This window comes from Balaenoptera ricei, chromosome 5, assembly GCF_028023285.1.
Source record: "Balaenoptera ricei isolate mBalRic1 chromosome 5, mBalRic1.hap2, whole genome shotgun sequence".
Classification (NCBI taxonomy): domain Eukaryota; kingdom Metazoa; phylum Chordata; class Mammalia; order Artiodactyla; family Balaenopteridae; genus Balaenoptera; species Balaenoptera ricei.
The window spans coordinates 117,272,831-117,284,911 of record NC_082643.1 but is presented as its reverse complement, the minus strand read 5'-3'; the positions used below and the strand labels follow the sequence as shown (position 1 = coordinate 117,284,911).

Here is a 12,081-nt window from a genome sequence, read left to right as displayed (position 1 = left end):
GATGGAAGGAAAAAAAAAAGGCAATCAGAAGATTCCTTATCATTGGTTCCTTCTTCAACCTGAAGAAGGGAGATAGCATTCGACCAAAAACCCAAAGGAGCAAGCAGAAGGGCAGTACCCTGGTTGGGAAAAGATGAAGATCTGAGGGAGTACGGTTGATCTGCCTGACATTACGAATGACTCAGTTAAAGTAGAGGCAGACTTGCTTCCAGGTCTCTTGGAAGCTGATTCTGAAGTTTGATTTTAGTTACCTTTAGGAAAGGGATAATACATCACACAGTGACTCTGGCAGAGACTATCTGGGATTCAAAGTGGGCTTAAGTAAAATTCACAAATGGCTGAGACATGCTGAGACGAACCCCTATCCTTCACAGCTTGTGTCAGAGAGAAAGCCTGAGCTCACTCTCACAGCGTCTACCAGCGGCATCTAGGGTTTATGGGCCAAAGATCTGGCAAGTTCTATTTCTTCATGTTGCGTGAACTATATCAAAGTATTATTTATTAAACATGCTTCTAATGGAGGTGTTAAAGAAGTGTACAGGCTGTATATTCCAATCACCTTATTTCCCCATGAGAAAATTCTGCCTAGTGATTGTGCTTACCTGATACCTATAGGAGAAAAACTAGATTTACTCTTCATCAAGGCCCTGGCAGATTTTTTCTTAAATGTAGTGACCAGAGTTAGGGATGAACAATTTAACAGTTGTTGTGAGTGGCTACTTTAAGAATTTTAAGAGTAGAAATGGTTGCAATAGCAAAAATCATAGAACAGGCCCTACACTTCTGGTAAATGCCATTAGATGTTGAGATTAAATCCAGAGTCAACCTGAGGTTAGAAAACCCCCTACAACAACCGATACGCAATATGGCTCCTGTCAGTTTGAGATACCTCATTAAAAAACAAACTAGGATGGAGAACAGAACACAAGGGTGTGTGCTGACAGCTCAGCCAGCAAAAAGAATTCAGGTTTGACTCAGAGCAGAAGGGTTTTGTTAAAACATAATTAATTCCATCTTTGAAATGAAATCACGATGGGGCATGATTTCTTTAAACAGTTACATTTGCTTACTAACTTAAAATTAGTTAGCTTCCTAGGCTAATGGAAGTTACTACCTCATTTTCAATGCTGGATATAAACTTTCTAGTGGTCAGGACGGCTGAAAGAAGAACCACTATTCATGTCATCCTACTTATTTGAGTTCACGGGACCTAACCGAGATGCAGGCAACTGTGTCTGTGCTTTCTGGGGGAGATCAGAAGGATCTCTGTGTTTAATTAAAAGCAAAATCACTTACACTCATTAAAACGAACTATCTAACTACATTCTCTGTTATAGTACAGTTATAACTTAATCAAAACTCTACTTTCCAGTCTACTGACCATATGGCAGAGTGGCCTCTTGGGATTACCGAAATGCTCCTCTGACATAGGAACGCGTTCCAGGGGAGTGAGGCACCCACAGATAAAGGGACCTTGGTAGGCTCTGTGTCTTAACCACTTTTTAGAATAGCATTTGTTACCCGACAATGCCCAACTCTTATCTCTTCTAAAACTCAAAGCTGACAAATTGACATTTATATTTAGAAAAGATTCCCAAGGAGCTCAGCAAACCTTACTTCTGGTAGTGGGCTGGCCGGTTTGGTGAGGATCCCTCCTACATAGACAACATTAGGCAGAGTGGGTCTCGGAAACTCCAGTGCTACGTCTGTACACAGCATCCACAGGCTGGACCCGTGGACCAAGTCATACATGGACTTCTCCGGCAGCAGGTTGTACTTCTGCATTATCCTTTCGTATTTGGGAAGAACCAGAAAGCTGACCCCTAATCTGGAAATGAGGTAAACGCCGGTGTTTTTCATCCTTTGCAGCAGGTTCATGTGGTCTGTGAGGAGTGAGTTAAACTCCGGGACGTAAGCTAATGGGGCAGGAGCACCCACTTCAGCAGGATACCAAAGGCCAGTTGAAAATACAGCATATTTAACCCCTAAAAGATGAGCTATCAGAAATCCACACATGTCATTGGGGTCCACCAGCAGCAGGTCAAACTTTTCCTTTTTTAGACCCTGAATCAGGGCACGGTTGCCAACCATCATATCACAGTTCTTGGTATAGTGATCCAGTATGTCAAACAGTTCGATTGCTGTCAATCTCCCAGAGAAAATATTCCGCATTTTGGACTGCAGGAAAGCATCCGAGGTGGTACTGTTAAAGATCCCTGGGTAGCGCTGGAGGCTGTAATGATTAGATGGCGTGATGTCTCTGCCTTCAGAGAGGAGGAACACTGTGTGGTGCCCACTCTCGTGCAAGGCAGAGGCTAGTGTCTTGAAAATGTACATATGGCTTTCGAACATAATTGGCGGCACGATGATGATTTTGGCGGCCTTCGCTATCCCAACAGCACTCCACAGGAGCATGAAATACAGAGTGTAAGACTTCATAGCTGAAATGACAACCAGAAAACTACTGAAAACAGAATGCAACCCTTACCATTCAAAACAACCATAAAGACACTTTTTCAAAGTATCTGCTGATCCAGTACTTTGCCTAAGGATCGCTTTTAAAAATTATCCCAATGTTTGTTCTAGTTGCCTCTTTATTTTTGAAAGGTATTTTTTAAAGTATAGAATTGACAGCAAAACTGGCATAAACTGAAATATATTTAAAATGTATCAGTTTTGGAACACACAATTGCATCAATAATGGAGAAATAATTTTTTTTAAATTTGAAATGAAACCTGTAAGATTGAATGACAGAAGATCTCTCTTCTTTGAATAATAGCTATGAGGTATCTATGAAACATCTATTTATCTTTTAATTGAACATCACTGTTAATCCCAGGAAAAAGAGCCAAGACTTTTTATTTCCAGGTATATCAGCATGTATATCTCTTTTTAAATCATTTTATCACAGCAGTAACATTCCCAGTTATGACTAAAGCACACCAAAGAAAGATTATGTTTTAGAAAACAACTATTTCAAGTAGTAATTCTATAGAAAATACATTTTTCCACAGGAAAAGATGACCTTGAATGTGACTTTCTCCTTTATCTAAATACCCTTAAGTATCCTGGCAGACTCTGTTTATGTAATTTATATCAATTTGCTGATTCATTTCAGGGCATTATCTACAAGAGAAACTTTTAATAGAAAAGTTCAAGAAATTTAACTGGATCTCACTAAATGTTTGTGAAAGAAGTGACTGATGAATGACTATGTCCTTGACTACACTTCCTGTGTTGTACCTGTAACTCAGGTGCAAAGGGCAAGTCAGATGATGGCTGTATCCTTGAGGGCTAATGCTTCTTCTATTCTTTTGTGTTAATAGAGTATATACAATAGATAGATTCATCCTCTATCATTTTTTAGAAATAATACCTATGGGGGCCATAGAGTGTGCAAACTCCCCCTACCTATCCAAAATAAGTTTTACTTAGACTCTAAATTAGCCTCCAAATAGGGAAAGATCTGAACAATAGTTACCCAAGAGAACTGGACACTTTTATTTCAAGGAACAACTCAAAATAGATTTATATGCAATCACCAAATCAATATCTATTTTTACTCATTATCATATATTAATCATCCTACTTGTACGAATTCCCACCACGTAAATGCAGTTTAAACAACTATACCTTCTCAACATTCAAACACTGCAAGCAACCTAAAAAAAAAAAAAAAAGAAGAAATCAATAGCAGGCAATGATAGATTCTTCCAATACCAAGATTAAACTATAAATATTTCCAGGTGCTTTTTCCCTCTCTCATTACAAGGAAAATTTCAAACCATTTCTAAATGATACTACATCATTAAGAGTAAACGGAAGTAATATGCTTTATAAACATATAAAAGTCTATGCTAAATGTTGCTTGAATTAATGTGAGGGCTTTAAAAAAATAAATTTGGAGAAAACACTGTTTATGTAGCAATAAAGTAAGTTTATTCTATAATTACAAGGTCACTGAAGGAAGAAAATTAAGTAGCCAATCTTGGAGAAAACTTTCCAGGTCTTTATTCTCCTGTGTTGTCTCTCCAATGTGTCTCCCTAGTGTAGCCTCCTTCCCATGCCAAGGAGGAAAAATTAGGAATTTAAGTAGACATGTTATTAATTTTAGGAGTGAGATTTATGTAGAAACAGCTATTACAGCAGAACTGTCCACTGCTGTGATTAATAGTGCCTGTTACTACATGCATGTCCAAGAAGACATGCAGGATGATGGACCAGTGGTAGGCAACTGCTCTGCTGACTGTGTTTTGCATTTAGCTGAGCAGACTCAGTTCCTTCAGCTGCAGTTAAAACTATTACTTTATCATAAATCACTAAGAAAGAAAACAAAAAATAATAGTAGGGAAACAAATCCTTTTACCATGTTTCTTATTTTTTTCCTTTTATTTTATTTTAGTAACTACTGCAAAGTAAAAAGAAATCGCACAAAATGACGATTTAATGCACAACTGCTTACATTCTAGAGCAGCACTATCTAATAGAACGATCTGTGATGATGAAAATGTTCTATCTCCTTACTGTCCAATATGGTAGCCTCTAGGGAGCAGCTAAAATGTGATTAGTGTGACTGAGGAACTGATTTTAAATTACTACTACTGGCTACTGTACCAAAATAAGGTTAGAAAAAGTACATAGATTCTGTACATAAAAATTCTAAAAGTAACTATTCAGAAATACCAATATTCATGTGATAAAATATCTTCTAAAAATAATGTCTACTAGGCCTGCACATGTCTTCATGAAAAAAGACTGATCACCAACAAAGAAGCATCATTTGCACAAGCGTGTTATTCGCTGTTCAAATACAAAGTTCATTATGAAGGATTACAACAGCACTTTAATCTCAGAACTATCACTTTCATGGATAACAGAATGACTAACGCAACTACCAACAAACGGTGAGATTCTTGCTAGTCCAGAAGTATCAGAATGTGTCTACTGATAAGCTGGACTTCATTAATATTAAAATTTCTCCTCTGAGAAAGATAAGGTCAAGAGAATGAGAAGATAAGCAATAGACTGGGAGAAATATTTGCAAAAGACATATTTGAAAAAAGGATTGTTATCCAAGATACGTAAGGAAGGGACTCTTAAAACTCAACAATAAGAAAACAAGCAACCTGATTTAAAAAGGGGCCAAAGGGGGGCTGCCCTGGTGGCGCAGTGGTTGAGAGTCTGCCTGCCAATGCAGGGGACACGGGTTCGAGCCCTGGTCTGGGAAGATCCCACATGCCGTGGAGCGACTGGGCCCGTGAGCCACAATTGCTGAGCCTGCGTGTCTGGAGCCTGTGCTCCGCAACAAGAGAGGCCACGATAGTGAGAGGGCCGCGCACCGCGATGAAGAGTGGCCCCCGCTTGCCACAACTAGAGAAAGCCCTTGCACAGAAACAAAGACCCAACGCAGCCATAAATAAATAAAATAAATAAATAAATAAATAAATAAAAAGGGGCCAAAGATCTTAATAGACACCTCACCAAAGAAAATACAGATGGCAAATAAACATAAGAGAAGATGTTCCATATCATATGTCATTAGGAAAATGCAAATTAAAACAATAATGAGAAACCACTACATATCTATTAAAACGGCCAAAATCCACTGACAACACCAAATACTGGAGAGGATGTGGAGCCACAGGAACTTTCATACATTGCTGGTGGGGATGCAAAACAGTCTTTGGAAGACAAATTGGCGGTTTCTTACAAAACTAAACATACTCTTACCATATGATCCAGCAATTGTGCTCCTTGGTATTTACACAAAGGAGATGAAAACAGATGTCTGCACAAAAACCTACACAGGAATGTTTATAACAGCTTTATTTACAATTGCCAAAACTTGGGAGTAACCAAGTACACCACCTTAGGTAAAGTGAATAAATAAACTGTGGTTCCCCTATATAATGGAATATTACTCAGCACTAAAAAAGAAATAAGCTATGAAGCCATGAAAAGGCAGGGAGGAAATTAAAATGTATATTTATTAAATGAAAGAAGCCAATCTGAAAAGGCTACATACTGTATGATTCCAATTACATAACCTTCTGGCAAAGGCAAATCTCTATGGAGATTTAGGCAATCTCTAAAGAGATTGGTGGTTGCCAAGGGTTGCAAGGGAGGGAGGGATGAACATGTGAAGCACAGAGGATTTTTAGGGCAGTGAAACCGTTCTGTAAGATGTTACAATGGTGGATACATGTCATTATACATTTACCCAAACCCACAGACTATACAACACCAAGAATGAACCCTGTAAAGTATGGACTTTGGGAGATAACGATGTGCCAACATTCATTGATCAAAACAAATGTACCTGTGGTGCAAGATGTTGATAGCGGAGGGAGGTGTGCATGTGCAGGGGGAGAGAGGATATGGAAACTCTATGCATTTTCTGCTCAATTTTGCTGTGAACTTAGAACTGCTCTAAAAAGTAAAGTTTACTAGTTTAAGAAAAAATTTTAAAGCAACCTAAAAAAAATAATGAAAAGAAAATAAACTAGATGATAAAAAAAAGGATGTGGATGTATTAAACGCACTATAAACAAAAGTAAATGATAAATGATATCCTAGAAAAACAGCCTGCAATATACATAATAGACATTTAACTTCTATAAGCATTTTCATGAAGCCATTATTTAGGGCAGGAGAAGACTGTTACTAATTGCAAACATTTAGAGGTACGTTAGATTCCCAACAATTGGAGACTGGTTAAATAAATTGTCGTTCATGCATACAATGCAGCCCCGAAACAACCCTGTAAAAGAACATTTAACGGCACGGAAAGATGTTCAAGATTAGGTTACTAAACATGCTTATAGCATGTAGCACTCTGTAAAAGATATATATGTATATATACATAGGAATGCTAAACACCAAAGGGCAGTGGTTTTTTCTGGATAGTATGAATTATAAGGGATTTTAATTTAACTTTTTCTACATTGGACACATGTTACTCTTCTCTTAATAAAAATAATGGGAAGTATTTTTTAAAAATAATATGTGATGAAAAAAGATCTCATTCACAGTGACAATAAAGTACATAAAATACCTTTAAAATTAATATAAAAGGATATATATATTTTGGCTATACTAAGTATGGCAAGCCTTTCCCTGAAGATATACATGCAAATAATACTAAGTGTATAGAAAAACTATATTATTTTAATGGAATACGATATTCTAAAAAAGCCAATCCTTCCCATATTATAAATAGACTGAATAAATTCCTCTCAAAATTCCACTGGATGGCTTTGTTTTGTTTGGAATTTGACCAAACTATAGCCATGTTTCTTGGTTAGAACAGGCAAGAAGAGAGAATACACTTTTGAAAAAGAAACAATAATGACTTGGGACAGAAAGGTAAATATTAAAATACATTTTGTAATTAAAACACTCTATGTATATGTGTGGTGCATATATACAATGGAGTACTAGTCAGCCATAAAAAAGAATGAAATAATGCCATTTGCAGAAACACGGATGCAACTAGAGATCATCACACTAAGTGAAGTAAATCAAAAAGAGAAAGACAAATACCATATGATATCACTTATACGTGGAATCTAAAATATGACACAAATGAACCTATTTACAAAACAGAAACAAATTCACAGACATAGAGAACAGACTTGCAGTTGCCAAGGAGGAGGGGGAGTGGGAGAGGGATGGAGTGGGAGGTTGGAGTTAGCAGATGTAAGCTATTATATATGGAATGCATAAACAACAAGGTCCTACTGTATAGCGCAGAGAACTATATTCAATATTCTGAGATAAACCATAATGGAAAAGAATATGAAAAAGGATGTGCATATATATATATATATAGAAAGAGAGAGAGAGAAAACTAAATCACTTTGCTGTACAGCAGAAATTAACACATTGTAAATCAACTATACTTCAATAAAAAAATAAAATAAAATAAAAACACTACGGAACTAGCCCCAGAATCCTAACTCAAATCAATGGATCAGAGTAGGTAGCCTGTAAGAATTTCTTGAATATGAACATAATATGAGATGAAGGAAGTACCACAAGTAAACGAAGAAAGAACAACTCACTCAATATGAAGTGTTAAAAACTGGCTTTATATTTGCAAAACAAAATCACTAAATTTTTTACCTTAGAGTTTCCCCAAAGTAAATCAGACAGAATAACGTCAAAAAATTTTTTTCTAATAAAGCCGTTAAGAGTGTTGAGCTTTAAATGATCTCTGGAAAGAGAAAGATAATTCTGCGCATAAAGCACAGGAAAAAAATCACTATTATTTGATTCTATTACATAATCATTAAATATTTTTAGAATGTTTAAAACATCTGGTGCAGAGGTTTCCAGCCCGAGAGGGCTGACTGAACCCAAGTGTTTCTACTCCTTTCCTCCCAAAGCTCCTTTGGAATTATAGTAAAGAATATAAAAGGGAATAAATACCTAATATCTCTGAGAATTGACATGAGGAGGTGAGGTATGGGCAAAACTACAGTCATCAGTGGAATGGAGTTGTGACACTGTTTGTGTCAAAAATTGACAAATAGCTTATTGAGAGAAAAGAATGCAGGAAGTCATGGCCCAGGCACACAGAGGGAAAGCCTGCAGCAGGGATGAAAACGGCTTCCAGAATGGCTGAGAGCTTGAGAGGACACTGGAAGAGCAAGAAATGAAGGGGAGGCGCTCTCTAAAGAGGAACTGAACCAGTTCCCCACCCATCACATCTCCCCTTCACTCCTGCAGAGGCAAAGCAGGGGCTGCTGCATTTACCCCCAAAAGTAAAAATGAAGACCAGTTCTCTAGAAAAAGTGGATAACCTGCCTAAAGAGCAGTGAGAACTGATAACTCGGGCTAAAACCCTCCTAATGTTGGCGTATGGGAGGTGGCAGACGGCTCCTCGCCCGTGCGCCCTACAGGTGGCACTGGGCACGCCACCCCTCCACACGCAGTCTGAACTCAACCTCCCAGTTAGTCCAAGGAGCTTAAAACTTGCTGAATGGTTGAACAAATGAACAAACGAGATTTCTTCTTTCATGAAGTCAGCAAGGATGTCATTTTTAATGATAAGGCTCAGTCCTTGCAAAGGGATAGCACAGTCTTACGCAGTTGGTGAAAATGTAAATCGGCACGAGTGTTCTGAAAAACAACTGGCACATTATTTTACATTTATGAAACTATCCCGAATCAGAATTACCAACAAGTATGTACGAAGACATTCCCTGCATTCACTTCCGACAGCAAACAGGCAGAAACTACTAAGAATCCAGCAGTAAAGGATTGATCAAAGTATGGTATATCTTACAATGGAAAACCACAGAACCATCAAAAACCATGATTTGCAAAACAGTTTTGAGAAAATGCCTATAACATAATATATATATATAACATAATAAGAAAGCAAGAAAACAAAATTTTACATGCATATACTCGATATATGCATACATAAAATGATTATAATGACAACAAAGTAAATATCAAACTGTTATCAAGAGTAAATTTGGATTGTCAGATTGAGTGATATTGTTTTATTTTCCTATTTATATATTTCCAGATTTTGAAGTTTTCTACCAAAAATATATAATATTTATGACACATTCCTTCAACTTACATGCCCCTTGATCATGCCTTACACTCACTCTCCCTTTGGAGTCGAGTGTCGTAAAACATCAGTCTCTGTTTGCTGGGCCCTACTTACTCTCCAGATGATTACAGCCTGCCATTGGCTGCCCCACAACTCTGCCTGCACACTCATTGCCAAGGGCACTAAATACCTCCTAACTTTCACACAAATGCCCTTTTTTTCCCGGCACTTATCTGATTGGACTTCTCTCCCATCCTAAATACTACTGATCCCCTACCTGCTCCAAATTCTCTCTTGGCTTCTGAGATGCTACGGCTACTTGACGGTACCTCACTGCCAGATTACTGAAGAAAATCCACAATGCAAAGACTCTAAACAAATTTCATTTTGCACATCGGTCTGCCCTTCCTTCTTTACATAAAACTTATTCCTAGGCCTGCATTCAAGACAAGAAACAATGCCAAGTTTAATAAGTGTGCCCACCCCTCACTATATGGAAGCCACTCAACATTTAAGAGTGAATTAACTGGGGCAAAACAACACAGATGTCGGGGTGTACCTAAATGTTGCATGTGCAAAACACTTATTTGCAAAAGTGATCCCTCCAAAGCCCCCCAAAATGGTTGTAAACCCTTAAGAGCACCAGAAAAAAAATCAGATTAGCTATATATTGTTCCTGCTCCTAAGCAACAATGGTTCACATACGTTAACATTTAACACAGGAACACCGCAGCACACCACTGAGATTTTTAAAGATGACAGATAGACTTCATGAATCCATATTGCTCCCATTTTCGCAAACACCAGAGCCTAACACCATACTAGACCTCTGGCAACCTTACTATTTCCATCTCCTTATTTTTTTAAAAAAAGTGGGGGCATCACCTTTGGCCACCATTTGAAAGAATCATTTCTCTGGTTTTTTCTATTTGAAGTTGGATCATTAATAACTCTGAACTGAGCACACATGAGGATGAACTATATAGGAAGAAAAAATGACAAGCACATAAACCAAAGGAAAGAACTTAGGTTTTGACAGCCTACCATCCCAGCAGCTCAGCGATTCACAGTCTATCACTTTAAACGAGAATTAATCAAAGTGTTTTCGCATTAAAGGAAAAACAAAACAAGAGCTAATGGGAAATTTAAGATCATGTCGGTACGTGGTGAATTGGGCTATTTAGAAAAATGAAGTGAGTGACAGTCCTCAAAGCGGATTACGTAGTCTAGCAAGCTGAACAGCTGAATTTCTTTGTGCTTTTAAGTTTCCTTGGCATTTAGTATTATGTGGACTGCCATAAGAGAAAATATATCAGTCACAACTGCCACCACAGGTTGACCTTGGTAGTATACGAAATATTGTTGAGTAATTTCATCTCTCTTCAAAGCACCTTCTACAAGTAAAGCCTTGGAAAAATGCCATCTAGTAAAATTAAAATAAATCCAGCAAAGTAAAAACTAATTGGGCATCATTACTAGTGCTTTTAAATAAATGTAAATTTTATTTTAAAAATCTATTTTTCTCTGGCACAATTTAAGCTCCGAAAGGGTAGAAACTGTAGTAAAAGTTGACAACTGTTTTATTCCCATTGCCTAACGACATAGTGCTCAATAAAGATTTACTGAATGAATGACTGCGACTGTGATTCTGAACCAGGATATGTAGTTGGACCACAGGCACCTCCACTAATGGCCTCGCTTTTGTCCTTTAATTTTAAATGAACGAACTTATAATTATATCTATTGCCTTACTTCTGAATAAAATTCTAAATCAAAAGCTTTGGTTGGCTTGAGGCATTGGAGTTAGTTACACATCTCAATCATGGAGAAAATTTCTGGGGTAATGGATACTGCAGTTGGAGAAAGTTATCAAGTTAAAGCACAGATTCATTACAGCTTTTCCTTAAGTCTAGGGGTCTTTTTTCATCTTATTTGTTAACTTCCTACACATTCACAGCAATGTTGTGAATGGCCAAGAAAATTACCACTTATTAAATAACAATTAGAATACGAAAGGAAACTGGAATTTGTTGGATGCCATGTATGGGCATATAAGAGAGAGCTGTGGCATATATTTTCCTTCTCTTTTCGAGTAATGGAATCCTCTACTTTAGCTTGGCTCATAGCCAAAAAGACTAACGACGACATTTCCCAACCTCTCTAGGGGTTAGTTTTAGCCACAGTGAGTAAGTTCTAGTAAATGGGCATGGGATGGAAGCATAGTGATAGGTGCAATTCTAATTTATACACTTCGAGATTTCACTTTTCACCTTCCTGCTGGCTGGAATGAGGACGTGGTAATGATTAACATCCTGGACCACGGGACAGAAATACAAACCAGGAAAGGTGTAACAACAAAGACACCTGACACTGTGGAACCAGAATATCAGCTCTGCCTGCTTCTGCCCATTGTAACCATCATCTGCGAGACAACTCAACTACCTTCTTAGAGTCATTGTTATTTTGACACTGTTTCCAGCACTAGGGTGACCAACCATCCTAGAACTGACGG

The 12,081-nt window shown here is 37.7% G+C and overlaps 1 protein-coding gene across 2 annotated transcripts in view; it reads right to left on the bottom strand.

Moving 5' to 3' along the window:
- Positions 1-12,081, bottom strand: part of UGT8 (UDP glycosyltransferase 8) — a 91,660-nt gene that overhangs the window by 63,001 nt on the left and 16,578 nt on the right. For both annotated transcript variants that reach the window (XM_059923505.1, XM_059923506.1), the window contains exons 2-3: positions 3,635-3,663; positions 1,618-2,441 (exon numbers count right to left, since the gene is read on the bottom strand). In XM_059923505.1, the coding sequence (XP_059779488.1) occupies positions 1,618-2,439 (822 nt within the window). In that variant the 5' untranslated portion in view covers positions 2,440-2,441; positions 3,635-3,663. The remainder of the gene's footprint in view (positions 1-1,617; positions 2,442-3,634; positions 3,664-12,081) is intronic.